This window comes from Myotis brandtii, unplaced genomic scaffold, assembly GCF_000412655.1.
Source record: "Myotis brandtii unplaced genomic scaffold, ASM41265v1 scaffold668, whole genome shotgun sequence".
Taxonomy (NCBI): domain Eukaryota; kingdom Metazoa; phylum Chordata; class Mammalia; order Chiroptera; family Vespertilionidae; genus Myotis; species Myotis brandtii.
The window spans coordinates 4,171,932-4,183,016 of record NW_005370597.1 but is presented as its reverse complement, the minus strand read 5'-3'; the positions used below and the strand labels follow the sequence as shown (position 1 = coordinate 4,183,016).

General features: G+C 50.9%; 1 protein-coding gene across 1 annotated transcript in view; it reads left to right on the top strand.

Moving 5' to 3' along the window:
* The first annotated feature begins 329 nt into the window (after positions 1-329).
* SPRY4 (sprouty RTK signaling antagonist 4) overlaps positions 330-11,085 on the top strand; it is a 111,319-nt gene continuing 100,563 nt past the window's right edge. The window contains 3 exon segments of the mRNA XM_014529017.1: positions 330-519; positions 9,165-10,228; positions 10,824-11,085. Of these exon segments, the coding sequence (XP_014384503.1) occupies positions 10,222-10,228; positions 10,824-11,085 (269 nt within the window). The 5' untranslated portion in view covers positions 330-519; positions 9,165-10,221.

Sequence of the window (11,085 nt, the reverse complement as noted above, 5' to 3'; positions counted from 1 at the left end):
GAGGGGGCACAGCCCGCGCAGCTGAGCCAGCTGCAGCAGTCACCGCCGCCCTCCATTCATTTAAAAAAAAAAAGGCGGGGGGCAACAACAACCTCTGCCCGTCTTTGTAAAAGAACGACGGCCCCTGGAGGAGCGAGAGCCAGCCCCAACAATCACGGGTTAAGTTCTTTTCCGGCCCCCCATTCATAAAAAAAAAAGAAAAGAAAAAAAAAGGAGCTCGGCGCATGCGCGCGCGGGGGTCTCTTGTGCCCACCCATTCATAGAATCGCGAACGACGCGCGTGCGCACTGGAGCTCCCTTCCCTCCCATTCATAAAAAAGCCATTTTCCCAGGCAGTGGTTGCAACATCGCCGCGGAGGCTGCGAGAGAAGCTGACAGCGCGGAGCTGGCGCTGCCGAGCGCAGGAAGCCGTGCCGGTTCCTTCAGCCGGCGTCTGCGAGGACAGTGGCTTCTGACCCGCTCGGGTTAGGGGATTTGCACAGACGTGAAGCAATGCTTGTGATTCTGCGGCTCCTCAAAGTAAGTCCCTGGCCGGTTTCGGAATCCGAAACTGACCCACTCTGAGCCGCGACGCGACTCCCCTTTGGGCTGGGGCAAATGGTGCGCTATTTCTAGGCGCGCCTCAGTGTTCCTTCCCTCTCCCTGCGCCTCCTTGAGTCGCTGCGGTGCGCCGCAGCTCCCGGACGCCCTGGGCTGGGCCGGCACGGCGCGGAGGGTATTCACAGCCTGGCACCGGCGTTTCCAACCCAGGACATTACCAAGCCCGGCTTCCCCCTACTCTGACTAGGGAAGCCCCATGCGTGCCCCGGGAGTTTGCCTCTGGCCTGGCCTCTTTCCTCCTGCCACCACCCGCCTCGGGCGCTGGAACGGGAGACTCTAGGCTACGTAAGGAGCCACCTTTAGAGTCCGGCGGGCGCCCTCGCCCTGGGCGGCTCGCCCACCCCGGGCTCGGTGCCCATGGTGCCAGCTCTGCCGTAGATCTCCAGAGCCCGCCGCAGCGGCCTATGCTCGACGTAGGTTTTTCTTTCCCCTTCGGAGTCATGACGGACTGGCTTTTCTCCCCTTCTGCCTCTCCCCTCGATGGTCAGCGCCGGGCTGGCCCGGGACTGGGCATTTCTGCTCCCTCTCTTTGGCGAGGCGGTGCCTCGCCGTCTGACCTTTGCTCTGCTGCCGCATTTTATGCTGTGCAACTGCCTTGCAGTTAGTTGCCTGTCCTTTTCCCGGCCTCTGCAGGGCCTGAGGCTCCCCGGCCTCCTCGTGCCTCCCTATCCCCGGGCACCGAACTGTGCCAGGCCCCGAGGCCCCCAGGCCGCTCTGGGGCTGTAGGTGCGTTTACATAACGCCGGGCGTGTGGGAGCTGGAGGAAGAGGTTGCGTGCGTAGGAGAGATAAGGCTCCCGCTTTGCCCCTTCCTTCTTGGTGGTACCAGCTTGACATCACTGAGAAGAGAGAAGGATAGAGACGGTACGTTCTGAAAAAACCTGAGCCGCCAAGGCCACGGGTCAGTGAAGGGGGGCGAGGGCGGGTTTGGCCAGCCAGGGCAGCTGGAGCTTGGCTCCATCACTGGGGCCAGGGCTATGCCCAGTTCCCCCTCTATGCAGACGATCAAAAAGCAGTTAGACAGTAGCTGTTCTTGTGCAAGAAGACGGTTTCTCAATTCTCTTTGATTGGGGGCTGGGGGTTGTGGGTAGAGGAGGCAAGAGAGGCAGAAAATGGTTGCATGGCTTGGAAGCAATGGTTGCAACCAATGGGAGGAGAAGGTACTGGGCTGGAGGGGCTGGATGGTGGGGAGAGGGGAGAGCTGACAGCTGCTGGATGGGCATCCATATTGCCAGGCCTGGGTGAGGGCAGGAGGCAGCCTTATGGCCTATGGAGGCTGTGGGAGCCCCCTCCCACCCCCACTCCAGCATGGTTAGTGCTGAAAGGAAAGGCGTGGGGTTCAGTGGAGTGGCCAGACTCAGTAGAGAAGCCCCTCTTTCCTGCTTCCAAATCTGTGGCGTTGATTCTCTCCAGTTTGGGGAGGGGCAGGAGCAAGTGTATGTCTGTCTGGTTATTAGCTGACCAAGGCTCTCCAGTCTTTCTGATGAGCCTCTTGGAAACACAAGGCTGTAAGCTGGAGGCCCAGAGCCTCTAGGAAGTCCGGGTTTATCAATCTCTTAATGAGCTCGGTCTGGCCTGAGGCCCTACCCAATATTGCACTGGTGATTTCACAATGTTTAGAGTTCTCTGGATCTTCACAGGAATGGAGCATAAACATCTGAAATTTTCAGCTTTTTTTCCCTTTCGTGTGTGGGTGTGGGGCAGACTAGGAAAGGGAGGTCTGTAGTTGGCGGCCTCTGCATCTCTCTCTCTCTCTCTCTCTCTCTCTCTCTCTCCAGAATGGTGGGAAAGAAGTAGTAGACATGTCCTGTGTGAAATTGAATTTCCTCTTTCCCAGCCCTTGGGAGGGTCCTCACTTGCCAGCAGGCTCCAGGCGAATCCTAATGTGAGCAGTGCACACACTGACCCACTGAGCTGCGTGGCCAGTACTGGGTAGGGGGCTTTTTGGAGGCGGATTTTTGAAATCGTGATGGACACGTGTTGGTCAGCTAGGGAGAGGAACACTTTAAAGATATCTCTTGGTTATCTTCCCTTTTAGATTCTGAGCTCAGGAGTCATCCCCTTTGTGTGGAGTGTAAATGCTCTCCTCATTCCCACAGCCTTTTCCAGATTAGCCTGTGGAAGGGTAAGGTCTCCAAGCTTTGGTTGGGCTTGGTGGGAGGAGGCAGGACACACAGAATAAAATGATTCCTGGCTAAAGCAGGGCAGAGAGTGGGGATGGTGACCATTTGGAGCTCTCATATCATTTTTTTCATCCTTCCAGAATAGGTACACAGATGAGGCTCTTTGGAATTGCACCCTCTGTCCAGGTCATACTCTTTACTCACCACCACCAGCAACACACACACACACACACACACACACACACACACACACACCATTCTGGTAAACCCCACAGTGCAGAGTTTTTCACTGATTTGAATAACAAATAAAGGCAGCCTTTCAGTGCAAAATTTGGTAGTCAGTGACTTAAAAATTAAGGGCAGAAAAAACCCATTAGCGCGTGCGCGCGCACACACCGGAAGTGGCCCTTGAGGGGTGCTACTCTAAGGCTTAATACTTTGGCATCTTATATGGGGATTTCTCTTCCAGTTCCTGCCGCTGAAAGCCCTTTGGTGTGACATCTTCCAGCCCCCATTTCTGGGCCCCCCCCAAACCATCCATTTGTGTAGGTCCTGGGTGTTGGTACCAAGGAGGCTTAGCAAGGAGCCCCCTCCCTCCACGTTCTCAGACAGTGATGGCACCCATGGCACTCAGTTGGTTCTGAACCCACAGTGCCTGCCATGGGTCCCTTCTGATGTAGAAGTTCCCTTGTGAGGAAAACTTGGGGGAAGGATTCTTGCACAAACCTGGATCTGGTTGAACATTTGGATCTGGGATATAGATAAGGAAGGAGAATGGCAGGAGTGGAGAAGGTTCCATCCCTTGGCCAACCTGGATCTCCTTGACAGAAGGGAAAGCAGTGACTCATTGGGACAGATTTTTGCTTTTTCCAAAGAGCCAGAGAAAGAAGGTGATAGAGCAACATACTGAAAACTGTTTCACTCCTTCCAGACCAAGCTGGGGGCTGGGTCAGAGCAGATGGTGGCCAGGAAACCTGCTTAGCTCGCGCCTTAGTCTCCCATCTGCAGAATGGGGAGGAAGAACTCCTCCCACGGGGCCAGGGTCAGCAGAGCAGCTAGCAAGTGTGCAGGGCTGGGACCGTGCTATTCGTTACTACTGAGCCCCTAGTGGAAGGGGCCCCCTTCCTACACAGGAGGTGTGGGGTGTTGCGTGATGTAAGAGGCGGCATATTCTTGGCTCTCTGGTCTGGGGCCACCCTGCAGATCCGGACAGCTGACAAGGCTGTGGTTGTATCCGGGACATGTGGCTGGGCTTAAGGAGCTCCACCGTTCAGCTGTGATCACGATTGTTCTTTCCAAGGACGGTCGTGGAGGAAGCAAGGGCACTGGGGAGGGAGCACAGATGTGCTGGATCTGGTGGAGGAGGGAAGAGGCCCTTCAGGGGCAGGTGGCCATTTGCAGAAGAGTGGTTTCCCTCGTCAGGTAGTCTTTTTCTGGCTGGGTCACTTCCTGCCCCATCCCAGGAGTAAGCTAAAAATCAATTATGATCAGTTCATCTGTTCCCGGAGGTGGTAAGATAAAATGATCTCGGGCCTCAGTAAGAGGGAGCCCTGGGGGTCTAGGCTTCTGCACCCCCCCCCCCCCCCCCCCCACACACACACTTTGATGTGGGCCAATTGTTCCAGTGTTAACAGACTTCTTCTAGCCCCATTCTTCTCTGACTCTTGACTTTTAATCCCTCTTAAAGGGGATCTGAGCAGACAACAATTATGGGGGTAATAGATTGAAGCTGAAATTTGAAGCCAATTAGAATAGCCCAGAGCCAAAGTGCAAGACCTCTCTCTCTCTCACTCCTCCTGGAGCAGGGCCTTTGCAGTTCAGCTGATTGGTTGTGGAAGAGGAAGAGAAGAGGGTTGGGAACCGATAGCCGGTGATGGGACCAAGTGATGAAAAGCAGCTGTTTTCTTTTGTGATATCTAACAGATTGTGGCCAGAGGTGAGCTCCCTAGTGCCGGCGCTGGAGTGGGAGGTAGGGCGGAGAGCAAGGATTCTCAGACAGATCCAGCTGCCTAAATGCTTTTTCCTCTCAACCAGGCCATTCTGAGCAAAGCTGCGGAGATTGTCTTCCTCAGTAGGGCGTAGGGCAGCCAAGTCCCTGGGTTTCCTCCCCCTCCTCTTTAAAGTCTTTTTGAAGCAATAAGTCATTATTTGGTTGGAACTTAATTAACTAAACTGGGATGTTGTCACAAAGAACCAAGCAATAGTGGTGGACAGTGGTGGGCGGGCTCTCTGGCAGACTAGAGACCTTTTTTTCTGAGCTGTGAAAGGGTTAAACAACCTTCCCTGAAAGAACCTGCTGAGACTGAATGGGCAGTGCAGAAAGTGCCCATTCATTCAGAGCCTCTTCCAGTTTGTCTCTAACTGACCTGCAGTTTTCAGCCTTTTCCTAGTATTTCCCAACTCCTCTCCCCAGGATAAGTCAAGGGGAAGGGGTGGGTGGGTGGTGCCAGCATGACATTTAACATGCTCTGCCGGTTCCTGGGGGCCTGCGGCTCAGCCCCTCCCCACAGGTACTAAAGCCGTGTCAGGCCCGCAGACGGCCAAGCTGCAAGTATAGGGCTGTGTGCTCTGGGCTTTCCAATCTCCTGCCGGTTCAGTCTGCTAGGACTCTGTTTTTCTGGCTTCCTCCGACCCTGGCTGCTCTTTCCCTTCTCCACAGCCCTGGGCCAGGATGCACCCTCCACGAACAGCCCTAGGGACCCTTAAGTTCAGCTTTACAGGTGGAGGAGAGGGGATTCCCTCCCATTCCTGGGTTTCCTCTTAGGGGCTCCTTGGTGGTTGAGGGTCCTACAAGTGAGACCATTCAACTTTTTAAGAAAACTAAAAATAAAAACACCTAGTAAACTGGGGGAGAGGCAGTGAGTTGACAGAAGGGATAGCAAAGAAAACAGAATTGGAAGTGAAGGTAATAATTGAGCTCTGAGCCTTCTTTTCATGGCAGATTTCAAACCCCCAGCCTCCACTTGCCACACCGAAAATTTCCCCCTACCTGGGGGCCAGGCTCATGTCAGCCTGCATTGGCTTCATTTCCCTGCTGGTTTGGTTAAAAGCCTGATGTCATTCCCCAAGGGCTGGTGGCCGCCTGGGGAGACTGGTAGAGTTCATGGCTGTGAAAATGATTGGCGCTTTCATGCTTTTCCACGAATAACCAGAAGTTACTACTGTAAGTCAGGGCTGACGTTGCAATGTCTGGAGCTTCTGCTCTCTGGGGTTGAGCCCTTCCCTGATCCCTTGCCAGCTCTATGGCCCTTTTTTCTTCCACTTCTTCCTCAGCAAAATGGGAGTGATCCTCCAAGGTGCTGGTGAGGATTAAGTGGGAAAATCATCGCGGGCTTATCACAGAGCCTAACACCCAGAAATGTTTCATAAATATTAGCTGCTTCCATAATAATTATTATTATTATTAGAAGGTTGGAGTGGAGTGAAAGTTTTCTTTCCTCGTGCTAATCCATAGGCCCATCACCTAAAACTCAGTAGAGGTGCTTCTCTGTCTAAGTGGAGTGCTGGCTTTGTTTCTCTGTCCATAGTCTTCCAAATTGGCCATCAGTCTTCCAAACAGCCTAAACGAGGCAAAGCCTCCTCCTATTTATATTATAAATCCTTCCTTCCTTGCAGGGGAAGCAGAGTACATATTAAACTGCACTTAAAGTTCATCAGCCTCAGCCTTGCTTACACTCTGGAGGGTGGGTGTGTCCTGGGAGTAGAGATTGATCTTCTAAACCAATTGAGGTTTGGGTTGTTTTTCGGGGGTTTTTTTTGTTGGTTTTCTTGAGACTTCATTTAGCTGTGCTGAGGGGGTTTATCTAACTGGCAGTTCCGGAAGTTGTTTTTCTTTGTCAGCCAAATGAATTCAGCCCTCCTGTGGAGGTCCCTGCTAATGGGGAGGTGAGGCCATGAGGCCTGAGAAGGTGTGAGCCCTGCAGCTGCTTAGCCAGCAGGTAGTTTTTGCTGAGCTAGCTAGTGGCCAGAAGGAATCCTGTATCTGGGTTATGATAGGAAAGTTGTGTGTTATTTTTTTAATTAGAAAAAAATATTTTGTTTTTAAAAATTTTGTTTTCTTTTTCAATTACAGTTAGTTTCAGGTGTACAACATAGTGATTAAACATTTGTGTACCTTACAAAGGGATCACCCTGGTAAGTCTGGTACCATCGGACACCATATATAGTCATTACAATATTATTGACTATATTCCCTATCCCGTACTTTACATTCCTGTGACTGGTTTTATAACTGACAATTTATATTTTAAATCTCTTCCACTTTTTTCAGACAACTCTCCCTCCCATCTGGCAACTGTCAGTTTGTTCTTTGAATATGAGTTTGTTTTGTTTCTTCATTTATTTTTTTTTTAGATTCCACATATAAATGAAATTATATGGTACCTGTTTTAGTCTGACTTATTTCACTTATACCTTCTAGGTCCATCCATGTTGTCACAAATGTAAGATTGCATTCTTTTTTATGGCTAAGTAATATTCCACTGTACACATGCACCATATCTTTACCCATTTGTCTGTCAATGAACACTGAGGTTGCTTCCATATCTTGGCTATTGTAAATAATGCTGCAATGACTATAGGGGTGCATATGTCTTTTTGAATTAGTGTTTTGGATTTCAGGGAAGATGCATTTTAGAATATACCTGCTGGAGCCATCTTGCATGCAGCCTGTCCCAAGAGAGCTGAGTCATTGTGGACCAAGCTCCACCCCCATGTCTGGCCCTAAATGCAGGCCCAGATGTTGACAGCTGCCCCTGGAAGGTGATGGGAGCCTTCTAAATGCCAATATCTCCATTCCCTGCAGGCCCTGCTCCCATCCTGGCCTCCTGGTGGGACTTTTCCATGGGACTTTTTTAGTGAATCTATCTTCTGATTACAGACAGAGCCTGTTAAAATCTCTGAGCATTGCTCGTGCCTTTTGCTTCATCCACAGAAAATGGTTGTTTTCTTTGTGTGTTTTTTAAATATATTTTTATTGATTTCAGAGAGGAAGGGAGAGGGAAAGAGAGAGAAGAAAACATCAATGATGAGAGAGAATCATTGATTGGCTGCCTCCTGCATGGGATCAAGCCTGCAATCTGGGCATGTCTCCTTGCCCGGAATCAAACCCGGGACCCTCAGTCCGCAGGCCAGTGCTCTTATCTACTGAGCCAAACCAGTTAGGGCAGAAAATGGTTGTTTTTAAAGAACCCCAGGACTAGAATTGGGGAAAGGAGAGTGGATCATCTGCTTGGGGAGGGCGTACCCCTCCTTCCCACAGCATGGCAAGTCCCAATCCTGGTCCTAAGAGACCAAAGCCCAATGACATGGGGCAATACAGCCTTCAAGCCACCACTGACATTTTGTTGGCAGGACCCTGAGTATTTGTGACCTGAGCTTCTGGAATAAGGGAATCGAGTTGTCTTTGTCTGGGGTGGGGGTTCAGGCTGAGGCACCTCTTGGCTGGCTCCAGAGAGTCTCATCCTGTGCCCCTGTCAGCATTTTCCATTCTTACGCCTCATCACCTTTTCCTCCAAGCAAAGGACGTGGGGCTCCTAACCCTCTTCTGTTGATCCCAAACCCATTTATTCTAGAGGCAAGGCTTTGGAACCCCTGCAAAGGGTAAGTGGGCTGAGGTAGCATTCCCTGAAGTTCCCCCCACCCCCCATGGCCAACCTGATCCTTGGAAAACTCTCCATAGATGCTTATTTGCCATCCCCCCATCCAGCCCTGACCACAGAGGCCGCCTTGGCAAATGACTACTTGGTTGGCAGACCTGCCAGGCACTTAGGGCCGACTGCCATGACGAAGTCTCCCGTTTGAAGATGATGCTCTTTTCATAGGGAGAAAACATGGAGGCAGGAGGCAGACTTTCCAAGATGGGAGAAACCATGCACAGAAATACCAGCATCTTTTATGTAGGTAGACAGTGGGAGCTAAGCCAACAGTTCATGCCCTATGTGAACGGGAAAGATCAGTTGACTGAGCATTGAACCTTGTAGAAAAGGCTTTTTTCCCCTTGCATTTGGCAGTATAGATGATGCACAGATGAGGAGCCTGTGGGTAAGCCCCCTTTCATCCCATCCCCTTCGTGAACTTCGCATCTAGAGCTAGCTCTTTACTTCAGACGGGCTGGAAAGCATCTAAGGAAGCCCTTCCCTGACCATTTAACCCAGGGGTGGGCAAACTTTTTGACTCGAGGGCCACAATGGGTTCTTAAACTGGACCGGAGGGCCGGAACAAAAGCATGGATGGAGTGTTTGTGTGAACTAATATAAATTCAAAGTAAACATCATTATATAAAAGGGTGCGGTCTTTTTAGTTTTATTCATTTCAAACGGGCCGTAGTTTGCCCACGGCTGATTTAACCATTGCTGATCAAAACACTGTTTCCAAGAAGGGGAAATACAATGCTGAGTTGCCCTGAATGCCTTTCTTATTTCCTCTTCATTCCTTACTATAGACATTGAGAAGTATGGATGAGTCATCCGGGCAAGGTGTCATTCTCCTGTAATTGGAATATTGCGATGGACCGACTGTGTCCCAAGCCTGGAGCCGTGTGGGGAAGTGGAAACCTATCCATCCACATCCCCTCATAGGCATCACCTTTGAGAGAAGATGAACCTAACAGCTGAGGCGCAGGATCTGCTCTCCTAATTAGAACATCATTAGCATCTTGAAAAAGCATTTCCCGAAACCCCACCCGTAACACATTACTCCAGTGGCCCACCCCCCCCTTTTTTTTTAAAGATGATTATATCTCCCTTCTATCTGCACACCCTGTTTTGTCTCCCACCCCCCCCACCCCCCGTGGAATCTTCCCAGAGTCTAATCTTTCTCTTGGATTCCAAATCATGTCCCCTTGGGCAGAGGTCTTGGCCTTCTGCTGCTATTTCTTTAAATTGATCTCCAGCCGAATTCCGAATGTAAAGGTCAGCAGGCGAGGAAATGGCACTTCTAATAGAAAACAATGTGCACTTTCTAAATTTGAACCAAGCCGTTTCCGCTCTTTGATTTAAGTGACTTCCTGGGGTTCCGTGTCAGGCCCTGCAGTTGAATCTCTGGCAGGATTCCAACTTAAAATTGCACTCTCTCAGTGAAATTAGAAACTGGTCCAGGGTTGGCTTAGCTATTCTAGTAAATAGCATTTAGGCTGAATGTTCAGCTCAGCACTTGGAAATGGGCGATGTGAGTGCCCCTGGAGAGGATTTCCCATCCAAGTTGTCAGAAGCTCACCTACCCATGGGTTATTAGCCGCTGGAGGTTGCTGCTCTTAGAAGTGCTGCTAATAAGTTAATATCCCGGACGTGCAGGCATCAGATAGGGCCCTTCCTTCTCTTGTGACTGAAATAAAGGCTTGTGTTTATCCAGCTGATAAACCTGACGGGAGCACACAGGGGCTGTCTCTCTCGTGGTCACCACATCCTCAGCACAACGCTTGGCTCGTTGTGCTTAACAGTGTTCAGGAAATCCACACTGTTGCGCTCTGGGATGGTGATAAATTACGGAGCACTTGCTGTATGCCAGGCAAGATGTTAGGGACTGGATGTCCATTTTCTCATGTAATCCTCACGGGAACCCATTTTACAGTTGGCAAAACTAAGGCATAGAGAGAGGTTAAAGAACCTCATTCGTGGCAACACTGTTAGGCACAGAAGGGAGGATTCGAACTGGGATCTGATTCCAGAGCCTGTGTTGATCGCCATCGAGCGATCTGTCTTAAATGAGGAGCATGGTTCGCAGGGACTACAAGAATGAACTCAGGTTTGAGTCCTGGTTCTGCTGCTGATCGTTTTGTGCGACTGTGGACCAATTACTTTGAACATTAGTTCCCTGTGGCTAGAACAGGGATAATAATAGTAGGTATGTTTCAAGGTTATTGTGAAGAGTCAGTGACTTGATATTCATGGTACTTGTTAAGAGCTAAGTAAGTGTAATTCCTACCACTTACCATTACTGTTGTTGTCATTATTAATCATCTAAGCCTTAATTCTGGAGATTCCACCAAAGGAAACCAGTTCCCATTTCATTTGGGCTCCCAAGCACCTGATGGGGATGGGGGTATTAACAGGCCAAACACTGACGCCTGGAATCCATTCTCTCTTCCTCCCCCCACCCCCAGGGCCCCTAGAAGCCTGTTTCTCAGTGCTGTCCAGGACCTCCAGCCCCATGGAGCCCCCGATCCCACAGACCGCCCCCTTGACTCCCAGCTCAGTCATGGTCCAGCCCCTTCTCGACAGCCGCGTGCCCCACAGCCGGCTCCAGCACCCACTCACCATCCTCCCCATCGACCAGATGAAGACCAGCCACGTGGAGAACGACTACATCGACAACCCTGGCCTGGCGCCCCCCACCGGCCCCAAGCGGACCCGGGGTGGGGCCCC